Consider the following 21,081-nt stretch of genomic DNA (forward strand, 5'->3'; position numbering starts at 1 on the left):
GTGACTGGGGGAAAATTAAATGTAGACACACATAGAAAAAGGATATTTACGATTGAAAAACTGACCTTTCACTACGTCCAGCCCTCAAACACAGACCAGCCAGTCATATTGTAGCATCGGCCAACTCTGGCGCAGGGTTTGCAAACTGTATGGCTGTGCTCCACGGGCTCTCCTGCAGTTGTTTCAGTTTTTCTTTTAATTTCCTGGCTGGTTTTGTGGATTTCGAGCCAGTCATGGTTAAATGTAGTGCCTGGGGGACGTGTTATAGTGATACTCAGATGGGAAGGGACTATATGTTGGACAGTATGCTGAACAAGGTACTGACGTTCTACTGAATGTATACACATGCTGATTTTGCTGTGTGAATGAAGACTTACCCTGCTTTACAGGATCAGTTTGCACCAACAGTCATTGGTTGCTCCTTCATTTTAATGTCCTTTGTCAGTCTCCAGGTGACGTAGTGGTTCATTTTACACTTTGACATCCTGGTTATATCCTTCGAATGCATTTTGTAGACCTGTCAGGAAGTGCAGTTGGTGACAGTGGGCTCCACATGAGCTCTGACAGCTTGACGGACCATCCAAAGGATGCGGCTTGGCGAAGGGTGAACTACCTGAAACTGAAGCTTGTATTGTGAAAAGGAAGAGAATGAAATAACATCTTATAATAATGAACTGAGCTTTAAAAAATCATTATATTTTTGATTTTAGTCATCACATATTGAACGCTTATGTGTCTCCCCACATGAGAGCCACCCAATATAAAAGTCGGATGTTGTTATTGTAGTTACAGTCAACATGTCTGTCGTTTATTGGCGTAAATCTCTCAGCTTTAAGTCAGAGGAAGCCATGTTGGCAGGTTAACATCATGCCGTTCAGGAGCTCCGTGTTCTTGTGTATTGATCTACGAGTTGAACAAAGCGCTGACATGCTGCAAAAATCATGAAGTGAAGGTTGATTGAATGAAGCCCAGCCTGGCTCTGACTCATATTTCAGGAAAGAGAAAAAGTGAGACAGAATGAGAGAGGACAGGAGGGAAATAGGTCATATTTTGTACAAAATGTAATAATCATGTTGAATTTATGCTCTTTTCCTCTTCCTAATTTCAGCTCAGGTTCCTGACAGTGACGAGCAGTTTGTTCCTGATTTCCATTCTGAGAACTGTGAGTACTTTCAGTTTTTTTGTCCTCTGAATGTCCGACTCTCTGACTATACATTGCACAGATCAGATCTTTTTTTATTGTTTATTCAATCAGGCATTGATCCGTACAACATAGAGAGCTGTGCATGGACTGTCTCAAACATCTTTCAGATTTGGCCTGGATGTGTAATTCCAGTTAAAGTGTGCATGTCATGAGAAATCGAGGATGAAACCAGCGGTCAAATCTGGGCTGTGAAACCGCCAGAGGCTTAGGTGGGGATACTGTAAACTCGCTGATGTTACAGTAATCTCTTTGGCAGACAAAGCTATGCAGAAACAGAAGGCCTAATGAGGCAGTCATCATGGAGTGCATTTGGATGCCGGTGTTATGTGCCGCCGTCATCCATTTGCATGCCTTTGAAAAGCTGAATGGGAACGGCCCAGGAAACCAGTAAAAAATTATTCAGGGCGCAGGTACAAAGATGGCCCTTTGTGCACATCGGAAGGTGTAAAATGGAAAAGCAAATTCCTGGGCTGCACAACTGAGCGGCTATTTGAATGCGTTTCCCTTTCTTGTTGTGTGTCTTAACAATGGTGATTCAGGATCTGGGTGGAAGTACGTGTCGCTCTACAAACAAAGTTTTTTTCCGTGTCCCATTCAAAGCGCTGCTTCTCATCTTTAGCATTGACACTGAAATGGTTAGCAAGAGAATTTCAAGAATAACCTCATCCCCAAAGTAACAGTGACAGCTCTCAGTCCCAGTCAAAGGCACTTCCTCTCAGTGAAACCCATGCGTCCTTTGTGTGTAAACATCATGTGATTTAACTCCAAGTCACAACTGTTCTGCCCCTCAGTGACACATGCCCTGTGCAACATTGTCGCTGTCTGTTGGCCAACAATGCGGAGCAGGAAGTGCAGATGAACCCCAGGGCACGCAGGGGTCATGTCTACTTAACCCCCTGACCTGTCAGCCAATCAGCTGTCAGGCCTCTGCTAACGGTTAACCAGGGTATGATTTGCAGGGTCACGGGGGCTTCGGTTTGACGGGCAGCTCACTTATACGCGGCGGAGACACTCCTGCGTTGACAGACAGTGTCCCTGCTGGTCACAGTCAATAGCCGCAGAGTCCACTTGGAGCATCTCTATTCAGCTTTGACTTATGGAAAATTGAAGTTGACAAGCGACTATAAATATATTCATCTTTTGTGTTTGTTCTAGCTTCTATATGTGGTCTGTTAAAAGCTTTAAAGGTCCAGTGTTTCAGATGAAGTTGGTTTAACTGGCAGAAATGGAACATAATATAAGAAGTCTGATTTCTTTAGTGTAAAATCACCTGAAAATAAGAATCACAATGTTTTTGTGAGAACGAGCTGTTTATATCTGCAGAGGGAGCAGCACCTTTCTACAGTAGCTCAGAACAGATAAACCAAACACTGGCTCTAGAAAGGAACATTCACATTTTTGCGAGGCAAACAGCATTGGAAAAATCCAGATTTTTAACCAGAACTGCTTTATTCAGTGTTGTTACCGGTTTAAATCACTGTGTCTGTTGTTTTGGAGAGGAAGAGACCTCTGCGGATAATTCGGCTCCCAGTAAAACAATGTGTTCTCATCCCAACTCGTCAAATATCACCGTCTGTCAGTGGATTTCATGTCTGAATATGATGCGCTAGGTGTCCTACTGTTGACGTTCAGGGATGCCATGTTAATTTACACTTGTTACATGCATTGTGTTTCTTCAAACTACACTTCCATTTCACTGGAAATGTACAGTTTCTGCTCGTTCGATGCACGGTCTTTTTCAAAATACAACGTAATTAAAACACCTCATTTTTACATTTATTTCCATGTGTAACAAAAGCACGTGTTTAGGTTTAGCAAAAAACATGGCTCAACATTCACAAGGGAAGCCAACAGTGGGTTCCTGGGTGAAAGTCAGAGTTTGTTGTACACATCCACCTTCCGTCCTGACTGCTCTACACGGACTTTCCAGCTCTTTATATTACATTTTTTACTGGCGAAAAATGACGCCGACAGATGGCATGTCCTATCACAGCAAAAGGTGCCTTTTTGCGTCGGTGTGTCAGTGACAAAAACAGCAGCATTTGACGAGTTGGGAACAAGAACACGTTGGGTAAAAACCTCCTGAACGTTTGGATCAGAGAAACAAGGTGAGCACACAGTAGTAGTCGCTAGGCTGATGGCCCGTCTTCGCTATGCCAAACAGCATAGGAAAAACAACGATTTGTAACCTGCAACTACTCTATTCAGCATTTCTACCAGTTTAGATTACTGGGTCTGTTTGTTTTGAAGAGGAGGAGCCCTCTGCGGATAATTCGGCTTGCGGTAAAAACCTCCTGAACGTCTGGCTCTTAAGTTATCAGAGAAAGATGGTGAAGACTTATTAGCAGGTGCTGGGCTAGCTGCCTCGGTGTGATGAGCTGAACAGCATCAGAGAAACAACTAATTTGTGAAATGAAGCTGTTTTATAAGTGTTTTTACCCATTTTAATCACCTGGGGTCTCATTTATAAACATTGCATATGCACAAAACAAGGCCTAAAAGAAGCGTACGTCACTTCCCACGCAACAAAAGTTGTGATCAATAAAAACAGACTTGATGGGGCAAACTGTGACCCATGCTTACAAGCATTTTGGAGATGGGAAATTGGTAATGCAGATGATGAGGTGGAAGCCTGATTGTAGAAGTTGTCGAATATTTTTTGGCGCATGCCATTTTTGGCTTTGGTCCATACGTACATTTTTAGTATCCTATGCACTGTTTTATAAAGAAGACATCTGGCTTGTTCGAGTTGGGGAGGAAGAGGACAATTCAGCTCGCAGTAAAAACTTGTTCAACAATGAGCACAGAAGTAATCCTACCGGGAGTTCACACTTGGTTTATGAGAGAAGTTTTGCTGGTTGCACACTACAATCCTCACCCCTAGATGCCAGTAAATCCTGCACACTGCTCCTTTATAAAGGCTTATCTCTTCCCATACAGACGTGAAAGGTGTTCTCATGTCTGGTGTACTTTTAAAAACAGGTGACTCACCTGTTTTGGAAACTAGCACATAAAAAAAAAAGCATAAAGCAAAGCCTTAATCCCAGGTGACCGGAGTATAATTGAGGCTTGCATTGAAAAGGGCGCCCTGGTAAAATTAAACATTGTTGTTTACTGAGTCAGGTTGTTACCTGCATGGGTGTGGTGTTGACGGAGAGGGGGAGAGACGGAAAGAAAGGAGACAGAGAAACAGCAAAAGAAGAAGAGAGGCAAAAACACTGGGACATGCTGGAATGCTAGATTGGGGAAGAAGAGGGGGGCAAAGGAGGGATTGTGCAATACCTGCACATCTGGTAAATCTATCTCATCTGGTCCACTCTTTCTCAGTTCACAGCTAACAAGCATGCTCTGTCTGCAGGCTGCCATTGAGGGAAGGTTATGCAAACATGCAACTTTTATGTACTTGCTGACCTCCCCTGTGTGTGTAAAGGTAATTGAGCCATTGGTGATAACAGCGCACTGTGGGTTTTTTTTCTCCCATTGAACTAATGTGATTGGCCCTTAAAAAGAAGGATGTGATTTTAATGTCTCGCTCATCAAGAGGAGATGAGGATTAATGCTTCATTTTCTATGCTGACAGCACCTTCAGGGGTTATCCTCGCCTGACGCTAGGCTGTCGGACAGATTCTTTTGTCTGTTTACTGCCTGTGGGGAAGAAACTCACAGAGGTGTCAGTCAAATTCGAAGTGCAGGAACTTAATTAAAATAGTTTGAACGTGAACAGAACTTTACTTCTTGTGCTTAAAAACACTAAAAGGCCAGCGCTGGAGCGTTGAGCGAGGCGCTGCCTGCACCGAGAGCTCGTTCTTCTTTGTCCAAGTATGTTGTTTACACTTGGAGCAGCTCAAGAGATGTGACCCATTCATAAATTTTCTTCCCTGCATGCGTAAGAGGAAGTGTGCCTCTCCCTCCCCCCTCTCCTGCTCTCAGTCCTCCGCTGCTCTCTCCTTCGCTCTTCATTCATAAAAAAGCCCTACAGTACTACAGATCCCCTCTCTCTGACACCCCCTCCTCTCCAAGTGGATACTCCAAACCCCTCCCTCCCTTCCTGTGTCTGTACAAACTAAGTCGAATTTAAAAATCTACCCCCCCTCCCCTTTCCCTTTTCTCTCTACCTCTCTCTGTCTCTCTTCTACACACACATTGAGTGTTCCAAGATGTGAACTAATCCAGCGATTTTGGAGCTGTGTGGGACGATTGTTTAGTTTTGTGCCTTGCAGTAATTATATAGGAAGTTGTGGCTATAGGACGCCGTTACAGTGCTTTTCGGAGAGCAAGTTTAGCAAAGGAGAGAAAGCAAAAAAAAGAGGGGAGAGTGAAGGAGAGGAAGTGGAGAAGGGAAAGAAAGATATGAACACATGAAACTGTACTGAACTTGAAAAATCTGCCTCTATTCTTCTGTGATTCTCAACATTACATATTTTTTCATGTTGGTTTGTTTGCAGCATTTTCTTTTATAAAATTAGGCTCTACATGCAGTGGGGCCATAAACTACATAAAATTATAGGCATAGCCATTGTGACATCACCCATTGGTTTGTGGACTTCCATTTTAAGCTTGGAGTTTGGCATTCTGGTCATCGCCATCTTGGCTTTTTGGAGCCAGAAGTGACCATATTCTGACAAGAGAGTGGTGATAATGCTAGCTGCTAGCTTGGTTAGCACAGTTTATTAACAGTCTATGGTCAACTGTTATAATGCTAATGCTAATTTTTGCTAGCACAAAAAACAGGCTTAAAACCATTAAAACAAAATACATTTAACAAATCTGACTCCTTGTCGCTGCAGCATTGACTTGTCAACGGACAAGTGGTTTAGAAGCTTCTTTACAGCTATAGCTAACTGTGGAAATGCTAATGTGATTTTTGCTAGCGAAAAACAGGCTTAAAACCATCAAAACAAAGTGTATTTAACAAATAAACTGAACATCCGACTTCTTACGGGTCTTATAGTACAACCAAACACTGAACAAGACTCTTTAGATGACCAAAATGTTAAAATTAACTTTCACATAGTAAAGATACACCAAAATAGCAAAAGCTAAGGATACTCCATGTATCTGGTTCAGCCATGGTTAACGTAACCTTACTGTTGTTGACACGGTGGCAGCGACTTGTCAATGGATGAGAGGGTGGAAAAAACCCTAATGCAACCTGCTAGCTTGGTTAGAATGCTTTCTGTACAAATACAGCTAACTGTGAGAATGCTAATGCTACTTTTTGCTAGCAATAAAACAAGCATAAAAACCATTAAAACAAAAGGTATTTAACAAATAAACTGAACATCCAACTCCTTAGAGGTTCTTTAAGAATAACCAAACACTGACCAAGATTTTTTAGGTGACAAAAATTTTACATTTAACTTTCATGAAGTAAAAACACTGAAATAGCAACCGTTATTGCTACACCTATACTCTACATCTGGTTCAGCCATGCTTAATGTTATCTTGTTAACAGACAGGAGGGTGGAGATAACCCTACCACTCGCTGCTAGCTTGGTTATGACGCTTCATTTAGAACTATAGCTAATTGTGATGCTAATGCTAATTTTTGCTAGCAAAAAAAAACAGGCTTAAAACCATCGACACAAGGTACTAAGTGGAAAAACTGAACATCTGAGTCCTTAGAGGGTCCTTTGGTACAACCATCATGCTGAACAAGACCTTTTGTTTTTGTTGCAACAGCTCCTCTTTGACTCTGGATTTACACCATGTTTACTTTGCCTTATCAGCGTTGTCAGTTGTCGGTGTTGGTACTGACTTGTCAACGGACGGCCTTAATAAAACATAAACGAGTGAGTTCTATAAAAAATGAGTGGGGCTGCACAATTCATTTCTTAATCGATCATTTGGTCCATAAATAGTCAGAAAAAGGGCATCACAGTTTCCTAAAGTTTAAGGTGACATCTTCAAATTGCTTGTTTCTGACCAACTGTCCAAAACCCAAAGATATTAAGTTTGCTGTCACATAAGACAAAGAAAACCAGCTAATCCCCACAACTGAGGACATAAAACTAGGTCACGTTTAGCACTTTGGCATAAGAAATGCCCTCAACGATTGATCATTAATCAAAGAAAAAGAAAAGAAAGGAACAAGGACCGAGGGAACAAAACAAGGAACAGAGGAAAGAAACAAGAGAAAGGAAAAGTTCCAGTAACCCAGCTCTAACCGAATCCTCCCAGCAGTGCGTCTCTCTGGCTCTGTGTGTTCTGCTTTGTCATGAATTCACAGCCTTCCTCTTGTTTGGGTTGTTTTTCTGGATCAGAACTGGCCCAATCAGGCCCTATTCGGAGCATGGGCCGATGGGCCAACTGAGCCCCTCCCTCTCAAGCTCCCTCTCTCCCCTAAAGAGAAACATGCAGCTCTGTGTTCTTCCACTTTCCAAAATACAGCTGCTACGCAACAAAGTGCGCAAAAACAGCCAGGTGCCTGCCAGATATGCATGGAGACTGCTCGCCTGCTCGCTCTGGGGAGACGAGGCTTCTTCCGTGTCTGTGTTTGTTGCAGCGTTTTGTTTTGCTTATGAGTAAAATGGATGATTTCTCTTACGTGAACAGATGATTTCTTTTGACAGCCTCTCATCCAAATGCGCACACACAAACACACTTGGCCTGGCGCGCACGCACGCACGCACGCACACACACACACACACAAACTTCAGCCCTGCAGTTTTATGAATGGGCTGGTTGTGAAAGACTGGCTGAGGCAGCACATTGAGCTAAGGGGAGTGAACCTTCATTCATGACACTGGGGGACGTTATTCCAACACTAATACAACACCTATGAGAGGTGCAGGCATTTTTTTTCTGTCACCCTTCATCTGGTTGCACCATTTTTTTCAAGATGTAAGCTTTTTTGGAGCGTGCAACTCCAGTTGCCTTCCATGCTTTCATTTGCACTTCCTGTCTTTTCGGTGGAGCGTTTCTTGTGAATTTGTTTTCCGATTAGGATGTTGAAAAATGACAGTACAATCATCCAAATATCCTGCTAGTTTACAGCATTATTTAGCCATCTTTAGACAATCAAATCCAATGAAAATGGGTTTGTAAAGGCTAAGCATGTAGAGTAATAGGTGTTTAACAGCTTCCAGTGGGGAAGTAAAAGCTGTAGTTCTGCGTGTTGATTCAGAACAGCCCTGTCAAAGCCAGGGGGCCACGGGGATTTGAGCCAGGCAGCACAGCCTGAGTGTCAGCAGCATAGCTTTGTGAATGGACGGCAGTGTGTGTTTTATTACAGGAGAGTGAGGGGAGGTGTGTGTGCGAGGAAAAAAAGAGTGTGTATGTGTGTGTTACATCCCTGTGATGCTCATATGCGTGCCTGTGCATTTCTTTCTACATCCGTGTTGGTGTGTTTACTCCAGCAGGACAGCTCTGCTCTCTGCAGCTGGAATGTTTTCTCTTTTCAAAAGCGAAAGAAGGGAGCAGACGCTGTGAAAGAGAAGGGGCGAGGCCGTAAAAACAACAGTAGTTGAACTTTAGGCAGTCATTAATAAGAAGATACTGGGAGTGCATCAACCGCGCATACATGGCAGTGATAAAGCCCAGTCATCCTGCCTGTTCAAAGATAATCCCAGTTTATTGTAATTTGGTTTTAGCCGAGTTCTGGTCATCAATTATTTTTGTTATAAAAAAGATTGCAATGGCGATTTTGTCCAGACGGGGCAAGAAAGGTCAGACAGATCGTAAACGAACCCCTGCGGCTAGCCAAACTTATTTTGGAAAGAAAAAAGGGCAAATTGTAAAAAGCATGACACAAACTGTTTGTTTCAACCATCCAGCAAAGTTTAAGGACACGCTTTATAGTTCAGTTTGACTTGCACTTACGCAAGCACAGTTTTCTGGTTCATTGAGGGATTATTTGTGACATCGGGTGCACTCAATTTTGGTTTTATCCCCAGATAAAGGGGTTTAGATAATCAGACGAAGGGTGCTTTCACACCCACCCTGTTTGTTTGCCCAGTTCGTTGCCCCCTAAGTGCGATTCGTTCGGGCAGGTGTGAACGCAGCAATTGCACTCGGGTGCGCACCAAAACAACCGAGCCAAGACCTTCTTGAAACGGTTAACCAATCAGCGCCACAGGCAGGACTAATGCCAATGAGAAGTAATAACAAAAACGGCAAGCGCTCAAGAGAAAATAGACACTGCTATGGTTGCTGTTCTAAATCAATATGTCTTCTTAATATCGCCCAATATCATAGTTCGCTCTTCTCCGCTCTTTAAACTCCAGTGAAACCAGTATGTTAGCATGGCTATGTATCAGTGAGGACTTAAAATGATGTTTGCTTTTGATGGATGTGGTTGGCCTTTAGTGAAAGTCAAATCCCCTTACACCGTGGAAGTGAGTCAGAGTGAACAAAATTTCAGACTGAAGATGGAAACAGTGTGGTGAGTTGACAATTCTGTTTGATAGCAGGCATTCTAAAGAGGTCAGTATGCTTCAAATAAAGTGCTTGTCGTATTGTCAAACGATGCCCAAGACTTCCTCCCCTGAACACCTTTCCTATGGCAGAGTTCAGAGAGTGCGTAAGAAAATATTTGTAATTTTCCAAAACCAACAATAAGCAGCTGTTGGCCAGGTGTGTGGAGGTGTTTTAGTAAGCAGAATTTTAACTTTTGTCCATGTTCTACACAACTGATGTTATTTACTATACATGCAAAACTATTCCTTTGAGCAGACAATGTCTGAAAGTATACACCATTATGAACAATGATTGTGTCTCATCCCTCTCTATGATGATAGGCCTTTCATACCATTTGGAACAGCTGTGGACACTTTTGCCTTCTGATGTTGCTGAATGACACGTTGAAAGAACCAGTTGGTTTCAACCCCGGCCTTAAGGCCCAGACACACCAAACTGACATCAAAGAACTAGTGGCGACTGTTGCGTTGCCTCAAGTCGCCTGTGTCTCAGCCAAAAGGTTGCACTTGAACACAAAGGCTGCAGTCAACTGTGTTCTTGGCCTGAGTGAGAGGAAATAACTCTCCATATCATCAGGCGGAGGAGGTCTGTACTCGTCATTCAAAAAGGGGAACCAGAAGACCAACAAGAAGGGTTCAAGACACAAGTTAGCAAGTTTGTACAGTGACAACAACCTGATGATGAAAGAACAAAGGATATTTACCGCTGGCTTTGCTGCTGATTAAACATGCTGAATCCGTGTGGGACACACCACAAAAATTTGGGCAGCAGATGCTCACTGACGGCCTGACATCGACCGATGGACAACCATTGGCTTGGTTTCAGGGACCTTAAACCTTTCTGATTGCTCCTGTGTCTCGGCCCTTCTGACTGCTGTAGCAATTATGTTCCCAGATCTTAGTTACTTAAGTGAGTAAAGTCAAATTGATGGCCAAAAAAATGAAAGTAAAATCCAAGTTGTAACAAAGCAGAATGACTTTTTTTTAGAGTTGTTTTTGCTCTCTATTCTTGGCCATCATTTACACTCAGATCCCACTCTGCTTTCCACTTTAATACGCCTGACAGTCCAACACGTGCTCACGAAACACACACTGCACGTGAGTGGAGGAGGCGGCTGCAGAGGGTGGACCTTGTAGTAACCTGCTGACACAGACCAGTAGGTGTGTAGAGCGAGCTGAGAGCCAGCGTACGGCCGTATCGATCCTCACTGATCCAGCAGAGGAGTAAGAGGAGATGGAGGGGGTTGATAGATGACTTGATGAAGATAAAGCTCAGATAAATCAGCATGGAGGCAGATAGGGGAAAGAGAGGAGTAAGAGTGGGTCAAACGTGCCGTCAAGAATTACGGTCGAGATCCTGATCAAGGAACCGAGAGAGGGTGAGAGGGAGGGGGAGGGGGGAGGTTGCGAGAAGAGCAGGAGGAACTGTGGATGTGGCATGTGCGCTGATAATTTCCAGCAAGGTGTCCCGGCCTTTCCGTGTGTGCGTTATCTTCTTCTGATAAGGCAGATTTCGCCTTGAAACGCCTGCTTGAAAACACACGTACAGGCACACGTTGCCCCAAAAGCGGACAAACAAACGAAACACTACACACATGCACGATACCCTGGTGGGCAGTGGGAGCTCATTATATCATTTCAGTAACAGTGTGGGGGTGGATCGATCGCTACATTAAACATTAAGAGGGGACAGCTATATTGGGGGCTGAGGGATTGAGAGTGAGGAGTCAATATTGCGCCAGATTAATTACATCCACCCCTCGCCTGTGACGGGATGTCCCTCTCGCTGCACATGTCCCGGGACAGGGATGTATTGTATTGGGTCCACTAAACAGCAGTGGAGCGCTGAGATTTATGGCTGGTCAATGGCCATTTATAAAAAGCCAACGCGGCACAATTGAAAGTGAAGTGGACAATAGGGAAAACGTGAGATGTCAGAACGTTTACCGATTAAACCTCTGATCCCTTGATGCCACCAAGACCATGGAAATATGAGGTTAATTATTATATTCATATTTCTTTTCTCTCTTTCATAATGTCAGGGTGTAAACATCTCATTTATAAACGGAAATTTCTATTCTCCTTCCCCCATATCCATCTCCACTAGAGAGCACAACACAATTATCCTACAGAGGAAATTATGATTTGTTGGTCATGGCTGACGTCCTACACCAGCACTGTACTTGACTCAGAATTATGTCAATCAAATTGGATTGCAGAGGTCGGACCAAGTCATTGTTTTGCAAGTCACAACTAAGTCTTAAGTCTATGCACGGAAGTACCAAGTCAAGTCCCAAGTCAAGACAGGCAAGTCCTGTAGCGCCTGCCAGTTGACCTGTTATAAGGGGCACCCCATTTACGAATTCTATGTCCCTGTCTTGGTGGCCGCAGGTTTGATTCCAGCTTGCGGCCCTTTGCTGTATGTCGTCCCTTCTCTCTCACCCCCTTTCACTCATTTATGCTCAACGTTAAATACGGATCCGGATATGGACGGAGCCTTCTGTCCGTGCTCCGCGTTCATTTCGTCCATATTTCTGCACTTTTCCATAAAGCTTACGGATACGGGCCAAACGGAGCAGTACCACCGGGAACCGTGTGGGCAGTGTTGCTGTCACTACCCGATACGTAGCTCTAGTGAGACACGAAGAAGAAATAACAATTCAGTTTCTTTCATCGGCAGTACTAGAGTAGTCTGGGGCCATTAGTGGCTGTTTTGGTAAGGAAACGGAACCAGGGCGAGTGAGACAGGATCCGGAATTCGATGGATGTGCCTTTCTGTAAAAATAAAAGCACCAAGCTAATAAAAATGTGGTGAAACTTTTAATTTAAAGAATATAATTTACAAGAAAAGCCTCAAGCCATTAAGTTAATCGATTTTCTTACACCCCTCATCACCCCAAATCGATGGTGCGCCAGAATTTAAAGTTTTACTATGGTGAACACTTGAAGTTTGGTGAATTTGGTGAATACTGCATCCGCTCCCTAGACCGGAACCAGAATCCAGACAAAATTCAGAGTGAATAGACACCAGGCTCTTTGCTTGAAGAGCCTGGTGACGCGAGGCTAATACTAGAGTAAAGAATTCTCTGTCCTCCAGTCGTGATGTATTTAACGGCCTCACCGACCACCTCCTCCTACAACGCTGCCTCTGTTTTTGTCTTTTATGCAAGAGGTACATTATCAATATCTCCTCCACAGTCGCCATGTTTGTTTTTGAGTCTGTTGTTGTCATAAACTTTTGACGCTGGGCTGCCCCCTGGTGGATATATTGGTTAACATCCATGCCAACGTAAAGGGCACATGGAAGTATGTGGGCAGTGACGGTGACATCATTTGAAACGTGTACTTATTTGTTAAAACAAGTTTGTAGGAAGTTGCTGCTTCTCCATCTGTAACCCACACATTTTGTAAACTACAATTCCTTTATTGTTGACCACCGCATAGATTATGTACGCAAACAAAATTATCTTTGGTGTCATTTTTTCCAGCTGGCACTCTGTAATATTAGTTCTTCATGGTTCTCTCCTGCATTCTGATTGGGTGCTCCTGGATTAGATCTGGTTAATTAAGTATTAACATGCTGCAAATAAATAGCATTAATGTTAGTTGATTCAGGAAAGGAAACATTGATTTATGGCACACCTGGAAAAAAAAAAAACTTTTAATCTTTTGGCTTTTGGTATCAAGTATTTTCAAGTCAAAAAGCTGAAGTCCAAGTGAAGTCACGAGTTATTTGTAAGTCTAAGTTGAGTTGCAAGTCTCTTGATTTTGTCAAGTTGAATCTAACGTCAGCAAATCTGTGACTCAAGTCTGAATCAAGTCCAAGTCATGCGGATTTGGCTGTTCAATTAAAGTATTCAATTATTCATTCCTTTGTTTCGATACAGAGTTTAAGAGTTTGAACAGGGTTCAGCAGGACGTTTAGGGTGACAGCAAAGTACGTACATAGTTTAGTACGTGATAATGTACTAAAGTAAACAAGCCAAGTTAGCCCTCTAAACGTGTGCTACGCTAACATTGGATTGTGATATTAGAAGATATCAAACAAAAGCCAGAGACTGTACCATATTAAGTTGCTTAGATCTGTAAATTCACCACTTCTGAGCAGAAGGCAGAAGATAACCGTGTTTCGGAGCATTCACATCCGGGGACCAAAATGTCCCCAGAAGTCCACTGCACACCGACTGGGAAAAAAAAGAAAACATTGTTCTACTTGAGTGATCTCAGTCGACCCAGAGGTCTCTGGCTGGTAATTCAAATCTTTGACACTGCTGATTGACACTTAGTTCAGAAAAAGTTGAGAGGAAAGTTAAAAAGTGTAAGGTTCATTCTGAGAAAAAAGCTGAGTGTACTTGTTTAAACAAGAACATTCCCATCACTACAGATAAATACTGCCGTCTATTTCCAGTTGACAAAAGGAGAAGTGAAACTTTGACGTTTGCAAAAAAATGTACTGTGCCACTGCCTTTCCTATGATGGGTGTCATTCAGATCCACATCCTGTTAGCCAACACAACGTGATGCACTGAAGAAACGTTTCAACGGCCAATGAAAAAAAAAAAAAAAATCCCATTTGTGAGAGCGGCACTTTCCCGGCCAATCATCTGTCTTGCTGATACCATTGTACTTTCCATCAATCTCGTTAGGCTTGTTTGGCAGGTATCTGACAACCATTCTTTAAATATTCAAGGAGCCTGAACCATTATCAGATGAGAGAGGACGACCTGTAAATCAGATAGAGCAGACACTAATGGATCCAACACTCCTGGGCTCCCAGAGCAGACAGATACTGAAGCCACTCTCAGGCCTGTCGGCTCTCAGAGATGAGGAAGAGTTTGTCAGTGCTGGCCGGGCTGCTTTTCTCGCTCTCCCTGTGTCTTCCTGATTGTGCAGTGACCTGAGAAGCACACACACATGTCCAGCACATGTTTCCATGCATCAGTGGAATGACTGGATACACAGTCGAAACGGTCTGGATCATATTGTATCGCCTCGCTTCCCTTCCCTCACTGGCTGTCTACATATCTCACTCTCCCTCCTGCTCTGAATTTTTCCACTGAACTATAACCTACAAAGCAAAAACACGTCAATACATGTTTGGTCAAAATACAGAGAGCACCAGAAACTGATTTTTTGACATTTATTAAAACATATAAAACACAGAAATTTATAATGACTTTAATTTATTTTTAACTTGTACAGACAAATATGTAATTCATGCTTTATAATTCCTTAGTTTTTGTACAAGTGTGAGTAATTTGCAGTGGCGTAAGTATTATTTCAGATCTTTTACTTGAGTGAAAACAGTAATACAACAGTGTAAATTAAAAGTAAAAGTACTTCCTTTATAATCTTAAGTAAAAGAACAGAAGTCTTAGCTTTAGTTTAGATTTAAAGTACCAAAAGTTAAGTACTAATTATCCAAAATGGCCCATTTCAGAAAAATATAATATCACTGGGTAGCTCAATCTTTAATATAGCATAATTTATTTGTTAAATTTACTAATTAATTTAAAAAATCTAGTGGAGTAAGTAGCATAAAATGGAAATACACAAGTGTAGAAGATTGTACTTAAGTACAGAAGTTGCTCGAGTAAACATACTTAGTTAAATTCCACCAGGCCATGGACAATCTAATATGAATAATCCACTTACACCTGAATAAAATATTTGGACTATTCTCAGGTGTATGTATTTCAATTACATATGACATTTTCATCCAGTTAAGTAATTCTAACATGAACCAATTAAAGTACCGTTGATGTAATCAAATAAAACTGAGATGAACAGACTACGAAAACTAATGTAACTATAGCAAATTGGTTTGATTTATTTCAGTAACATGGGAAGGAGGCACTGAGCAACAAATGAAGAAATAACCCCAAAAAATTGAAAGAAATTTGCAAATAGAGAAAATTAAAACAAGTAAATTAGGAGAAAAAAAGAAATGACCTGGAAAAAGTGCTTGAAAATTATTTTAATTCTGCACCATGCTAATTTTCTAGATCTATGAATTTTGTGCAATTTGTGTGACATTTCTTACTGTGTTGCTCAATGCATTTTTCTCCATGTTTCTGAAAACTGATGTTGCACCAGATTTCAGAGGTTAATACAGTTTACTTATTTACTGTTGATAAATTCTGTGTTTTTAATATGCTTACTTTACTTTAATAAACTTGATGTAATTGCTGTTAAAAAAAATCGTATGCATTTCAGATATGTTGAGGAGCATGAAAAACATTTTAATGTAACACATTCTGTGTATTTCAAATATGTTGGTGAACAATAACATAATTGAAATACAAAGAATGTATTAAGAGTCATTACATTTATGTTATTGAGGTAAATTAGGTCAATTCTATGAGCTATACATTAATTCTCATAGTCTTTTCATCTCAGTTTTATTTAATTACATAAATGATATTTTTTTCTTTGTTAGGATTACTTGACTCAGTTGAATGGAACTTTTATATGTTGAGATCTGTGAACCTGACAAAATAAACTAAATAATTTGCTTGAGTGTAGGTTTAATGCAGTTTAGGTCTGATTTTTGATTTCATATTTTGCCCAGCAGACGATACATTCCTTTTAGACCCCTAGACATAATCAGAGGCCACGTGACACTTGTGGCAGGTGGTGTAAAAAGCCCCACCTGCTGGCAGAAGAAAGTGTGGTGTTAATGGCACTGAATAAGTAGTTACCAATCAGTATAAATCTGGATTAACGCATTAAATAAGAAAGTCTTTGTTGCTGCTATTTAAAGTCAGTGGGTGGAGCTAATAGTCTTTCAACTGTTTTAATTGGCTGCTAGGTGGAGACTCAAAGTCAAGTGCCTGTAGTGTGGGAGAATAAAAATGCGCATGCGCTAAAGTCCTGATGACGTTATCGGCTCGTAGACGGTTGCAGCTGACATACCAAAAATTTAGAAACCGTTGGCGCAATAAGCGACGCGAATTATCGTCTACATCAACAAATGTGAAGAAAAACTTGACATTAAACACGTCGGTGCCCACCAGCCGAGGGATATTGTTATAAACCAAACTCTTGGTTAAAGTAATAAAATGTAACTCGGGAGTGGTTCTCCGGAAACAAAATGGCTAACGTTACGCTAGTGGCTAACGGCTAACAGCTAGCTTGTTTGTTAGCTTCCTGTGTGCGGTATTATCGTTCAGAGAGGATGATACTCGGTCAAAAACAGACTTTCAGTAGCAAGCACATCTCTGAGAGGATTACCAGACACGAAAGCAGCGGGACGACGCGGTAAAAGTGGACTTAATCGGCAAACATACGGGGAAGTTAGCAGGATAACAGCAGGTGGAGGAGAACAGGTATGTGTGCATATGGATTAACACCTGTGTTAAACTGTGTGTAAAATTGTGTGCATTTCTAGGTTTGTTTCCGCCCAAAATAGTTATTACATCACTTTTTCTACCTAAAAACGCCATCAATAAGTATCATGAAGGACAAAAGAAGCAACGCCAATTAAATAGCTAATGTTAGCCTGGCATAGTAGCACTAGCTAGTAGCACTATAAGGATAGCTCAGGTTTTTTAAGTGGGGTTGTATGAGGTACTTATCCATTGAGGAGTAGCTTAGAAGCTAAGCAATGTTCTGATGTGGGTGGGTTAGCAACAAAATGTGTTTTAACCACCGAAAAAATGTCCCACTCTGAAAATAACACTGTCAGTTTAAGGTAATGTTTTATTAAGAGTATTTTCAATGCTTTACCTAAATGTAAGTGATTTGCATCTTGCAAATAAAGCTGTTATAATGCTGCCAGACTCCATTGAGAAAAACTGATTTAACATTGCTGAACACAGGAGCTGCTCCACAACTGCCTCTAACAGTTATTTTGTTTGTGTTATTGTGTGCCTTGGTGTTAAAAAAGGTTAGTTTGGATTCACCAAAGTCACTCAATAGCACAAACTAACTAGCTGATGGGAGCAGTGGAGTCTGGTGGCTTTGGCGAGAGTATTGATGGGGAACTGGTTTCCCTGTAGGTGTGGGCTATCTGACAGCATGGTTGAGAATTGAAAATGCTCTCAATAGAACATACACTTAAACTGATATTATTTTTTTAGGTAGGATTTTTTTATAACACCTTTTATTGCTGGCCCCCACCCTCAGCAGTACACAGTCTAGATACTGTGTCGGACTCCAGCCTGCATTTAGTGCCCACCACAAAAGCAGTTAGAAACTTAGAAGTAGCAGCGAGACTTGCTCTGAGAAAGCATCACACACTCCTGCGTGCAGAGCTTTAAAATGACCATGGAAGTATAGGCTATGTTTAACTTGTATGGCCTGTTTTGACAGTCAAATACTTTTAAATTACACTGTTGCTTTTCCCTATTACGCCTCCCTCTCACCACAATGGAGCCATGTATTCAACCAAGCAGCTAATGTCATTTGCAAGCCATGTGAATCAATAGCTTCCTTTTTAACCTTTAAAACCATTGTGGCATAATTGGCATCCTTGTTTTTATTGATCCGTCACCACATAAGGGATCAATCGGCAAGAGTGGGGGAACCAGGTGTAGCCTATCACACGTTTACAGCCTGCTTTTAGCATGTCTGCACAGCACACTCAGGCCTCGTGCCGCTCGCACCGCACATGTACAATGCATATCGTGTGAGATAAGAACCAGATCTCCAGATAGCCCTGAGATGGTTCCTCTAAGAGTACGACTTGAATCCTATTTGTATGATTGGACCCATTAAGTGTGTATTTACATTACGCTCACATGTCTTTCGGTTTAGCAAGATCCAGTCACCCTGTTTGACACTGGGGCTGATGTCCAATGAGTTATTGTGAGCGAGGCTGTCATGTGCTGCAGACTTCCAGAGGCTTAAGACTTGGCCATGTCGCACATAAACATTCAGTGTAAAACTCTCCAGATCCACTGCCGTCTTCAGATTGGATTTCCCTACACAGGGTCCTTTAATGGTAGGAAATACACTGTCTAAAATGAGATGGGGGAGTTCATACCAAGGTCTTGTCAAGGTGCTTGAAACAGCTTATTCACAAGTGATATTAAAATGTTTTGATTGCTATACATGAGACTTTAATCCCCTGATTTATTCTCTTTTAATGCCAATCTAGGTTTTTATGAAAGGCATCTACATTTTCAAAGCAGATTAATCAAATTTGTAATAGTGTGTGCTTACTGTATCACAGCCATCGTTATTAATGTGCGAACCAATCTTTCAGCACAAGCTGTTATAGTTCATCTCTCTATCAGCGCTGTTTGTGTTTTTTAGGAATCCAATAGTGTTTCCCGGCATGTTCACACTACCTCCGCATGGCTCAGCTCAGGGGCCCATTGTGTAGAGAAGAGTGTGTGTGTCCGTGCGTGTGTGTGTGTGTGCCATCCCCGCTCTGTGATTTGTTTGCGGTGGGTGTCTGTTGAATGGGACCCCCCCCACCCCCATGTAATGATCCCTCTACTTCCTAAAGCACTCAACCATGACCATCACCTTTCACCCTGCATCCTCCCCCTCTAAGAGCCAACATTTACATATGTAAAAGTCCATCTCCACCCTGCCTTTAGCTGGGGGTCATCTCTATACGTAGAGCTCAGAATAGGCATTGAATTGGAGACGGTAAAGAATACCACAAAATAAGGAAGGAGGACATATGACAAGTTTGAAGTGAGGAAGGAGCCTTTGACCTTATCAGTTTAGGAGGTGCTGGGAATCTGCCGCGCTCCGCCTAGTGCTGAAGGAGAAAGTGAACATATTCATCCACAGGAGCGTGCATGCCCAGGCACACACACACAAATACTCACATACACCGTGCACCCCTCTGTGTTATCTCAGAATTGTCTGTTTTAAAAGGCAACAGCTATTGTGTACTGTATCTGTCCTTTCACTTCTAAACACCTTTCAGGTTCTTCACGCTGTGTGCTCAAGTTCATGAACCGACCCTCTCCCCCTCGGTGCAGAAAAGAAACTATGAAATATGAGGATCTCTGTGAATAGGTGATGTAACATTTAACAAAGCAGTTAGAGGAGGTCATATTGCCCCAAATAAAAGCAGGAAGAGAAGGGAACCTGAAGAACATAACTCTCCCTGGATCCGTTTACAAGACTGCCACCACCTTATAAACTTCAGCAGCAAATTTGACATCATCTGGACAGGGAGATTTACTGTGATACGCCACAGAGTTTGTAATAGTTAGTGGAAACCAGAGTTTTTTTTAATTTAAGAACTATTCTTGGAACTGGATGTTAGATTAATTTACAAAATATGATTTTAGCCATGCCAGCAGCCAGGTGATGTATCTTAAAGGGGACCGATAATGCTTCATTTTCCGTCACACAGCCTATACAGTGTTGCAGTGTTCATATTAAACGTGGCCAGAGTTTGACATTAGATGTAAACGTGTGTAAAAATAATCCATGAGAGCAAAAACCTGGCAAGCTGACATCCGCTTGTGACAGATTACTTTTATGCTCATCTGCTCTAGGCAAGCGACTGATTACATCGTCTACACTGCTACATGCTAACGTCAGGGAAACATGTAATGTTAGTCGCTGATGTTGTTAATTCCCCCTGATTTTGGATCAGATTTTATTGCTTTTATTGGTGATTTTTTTTTAATGGTAGAAAGTGCCGCCACTCTCCATGACAGTCATTCCCCAGCTGTAGTGCTGCTGCAGAGGTGTTGAGATTGCAAAGACCTGAAAACGCTAACCAATCAGAGCAGACTTGGCTTAAAGAGTGTTAATACAGGTGTTCCAGCATAGACAGTATGACGGGGAAAAAACTGAACCATGTAAACATGTTCTAGTAGAAACCCTGAATTCAATTATGAAACTGAAAATTAGCACAAAATGTCCCCTTTAATGACCCTTAGACTTTTTCATAAATACCAACATGAGGCTGACAATTGTGTTTCTGAGTAAAATGTCCCAACATCTAATGGATGTCTTGGCATAAAACTTGGTTCCCATGTCCATGTCCGTGGGCCAACACAAGATTTGATGGAGCACTTAAGAAATTTTGAGTGCTACTCAGTCTGCTAGTCAACCTTTAAGAGTGAAGAGGCACAGATTTGTAAGAGAAAAAATAGATTTGTGCAGTATTGTGAGCATATCAGATGATCTGAGCATTTAAGACGATGATTTGAAATGACTTCGATCACCCCTTAACCTTTTCTCAAGCACTGCCATCAGGTCAAATTTTTAACTTGTCAAGTACTTTGATTTCTGACCAAATACTTGTAGTGGCATTCCCATCAGCCTCAGCTGTACTGAAGTGAACATGGTAAACATTATACTTGCTAAACCACAGCATGTGAGCATGTTGGCCTGCTGAAAGTGCCGCTAGCGTGACTGTAGACAAATTCAGAATCTAAGAACCTTAGTATGTTGAGTTTCTCAGTTTTCCTCTTAAGTTCCTCACTAAGTCCTGCTCCTGAATCGGAACATCAACCATCTCTGTCTAATTGAAAACACAAAC

The 21,081-nt window shown here is 41.8% G+C and overlaps 1 protein-coding gene across 3 annotated transcripts in view; it reads left to right on the plus strand.

Annotated features, from left to right (window-relative positions):
- Positions 1-21,081, plus strand: part of etv4 (ETS variant transcription factor 4) — a 54,823-nt gene that overhangs the window by 12,542 nt on the left and 21,200 nt on the right. For 2 of the 3 annotated variants that reach the window (XM_049564445.1, XM_049564444.1), the window contains exon 4: positions 1,109-1,162. In XM_049564445.1, coding sequence (XP_049420402.1) covers positions 1,109-1,162 — 54 coding nt within the window. Of the gene's footprint in view, positions 1-1,108; positions 1,163-16,539; positions 16,949-21,081 lie in introns of those variants that run through there. The other variant, XM_049564446.1, reaches the window with a different exon arrangement.

This window comes from Epinephelus fuscoguttatus, linkage group LG20 (assembly GCF_011397635.1).
Source record: "Epinephelus fuscoguttatus linkage group LG20, E.fuscoguttatus.final_Chr_v1".
Classification (NCBI taxonomy): domain Eukaryota; kingdom Metazoa; phylum Chordata; class Actinopteri; order Perciformes; family Serranidae; genus Epinephelus; species Epinephelus fuscoguttatus.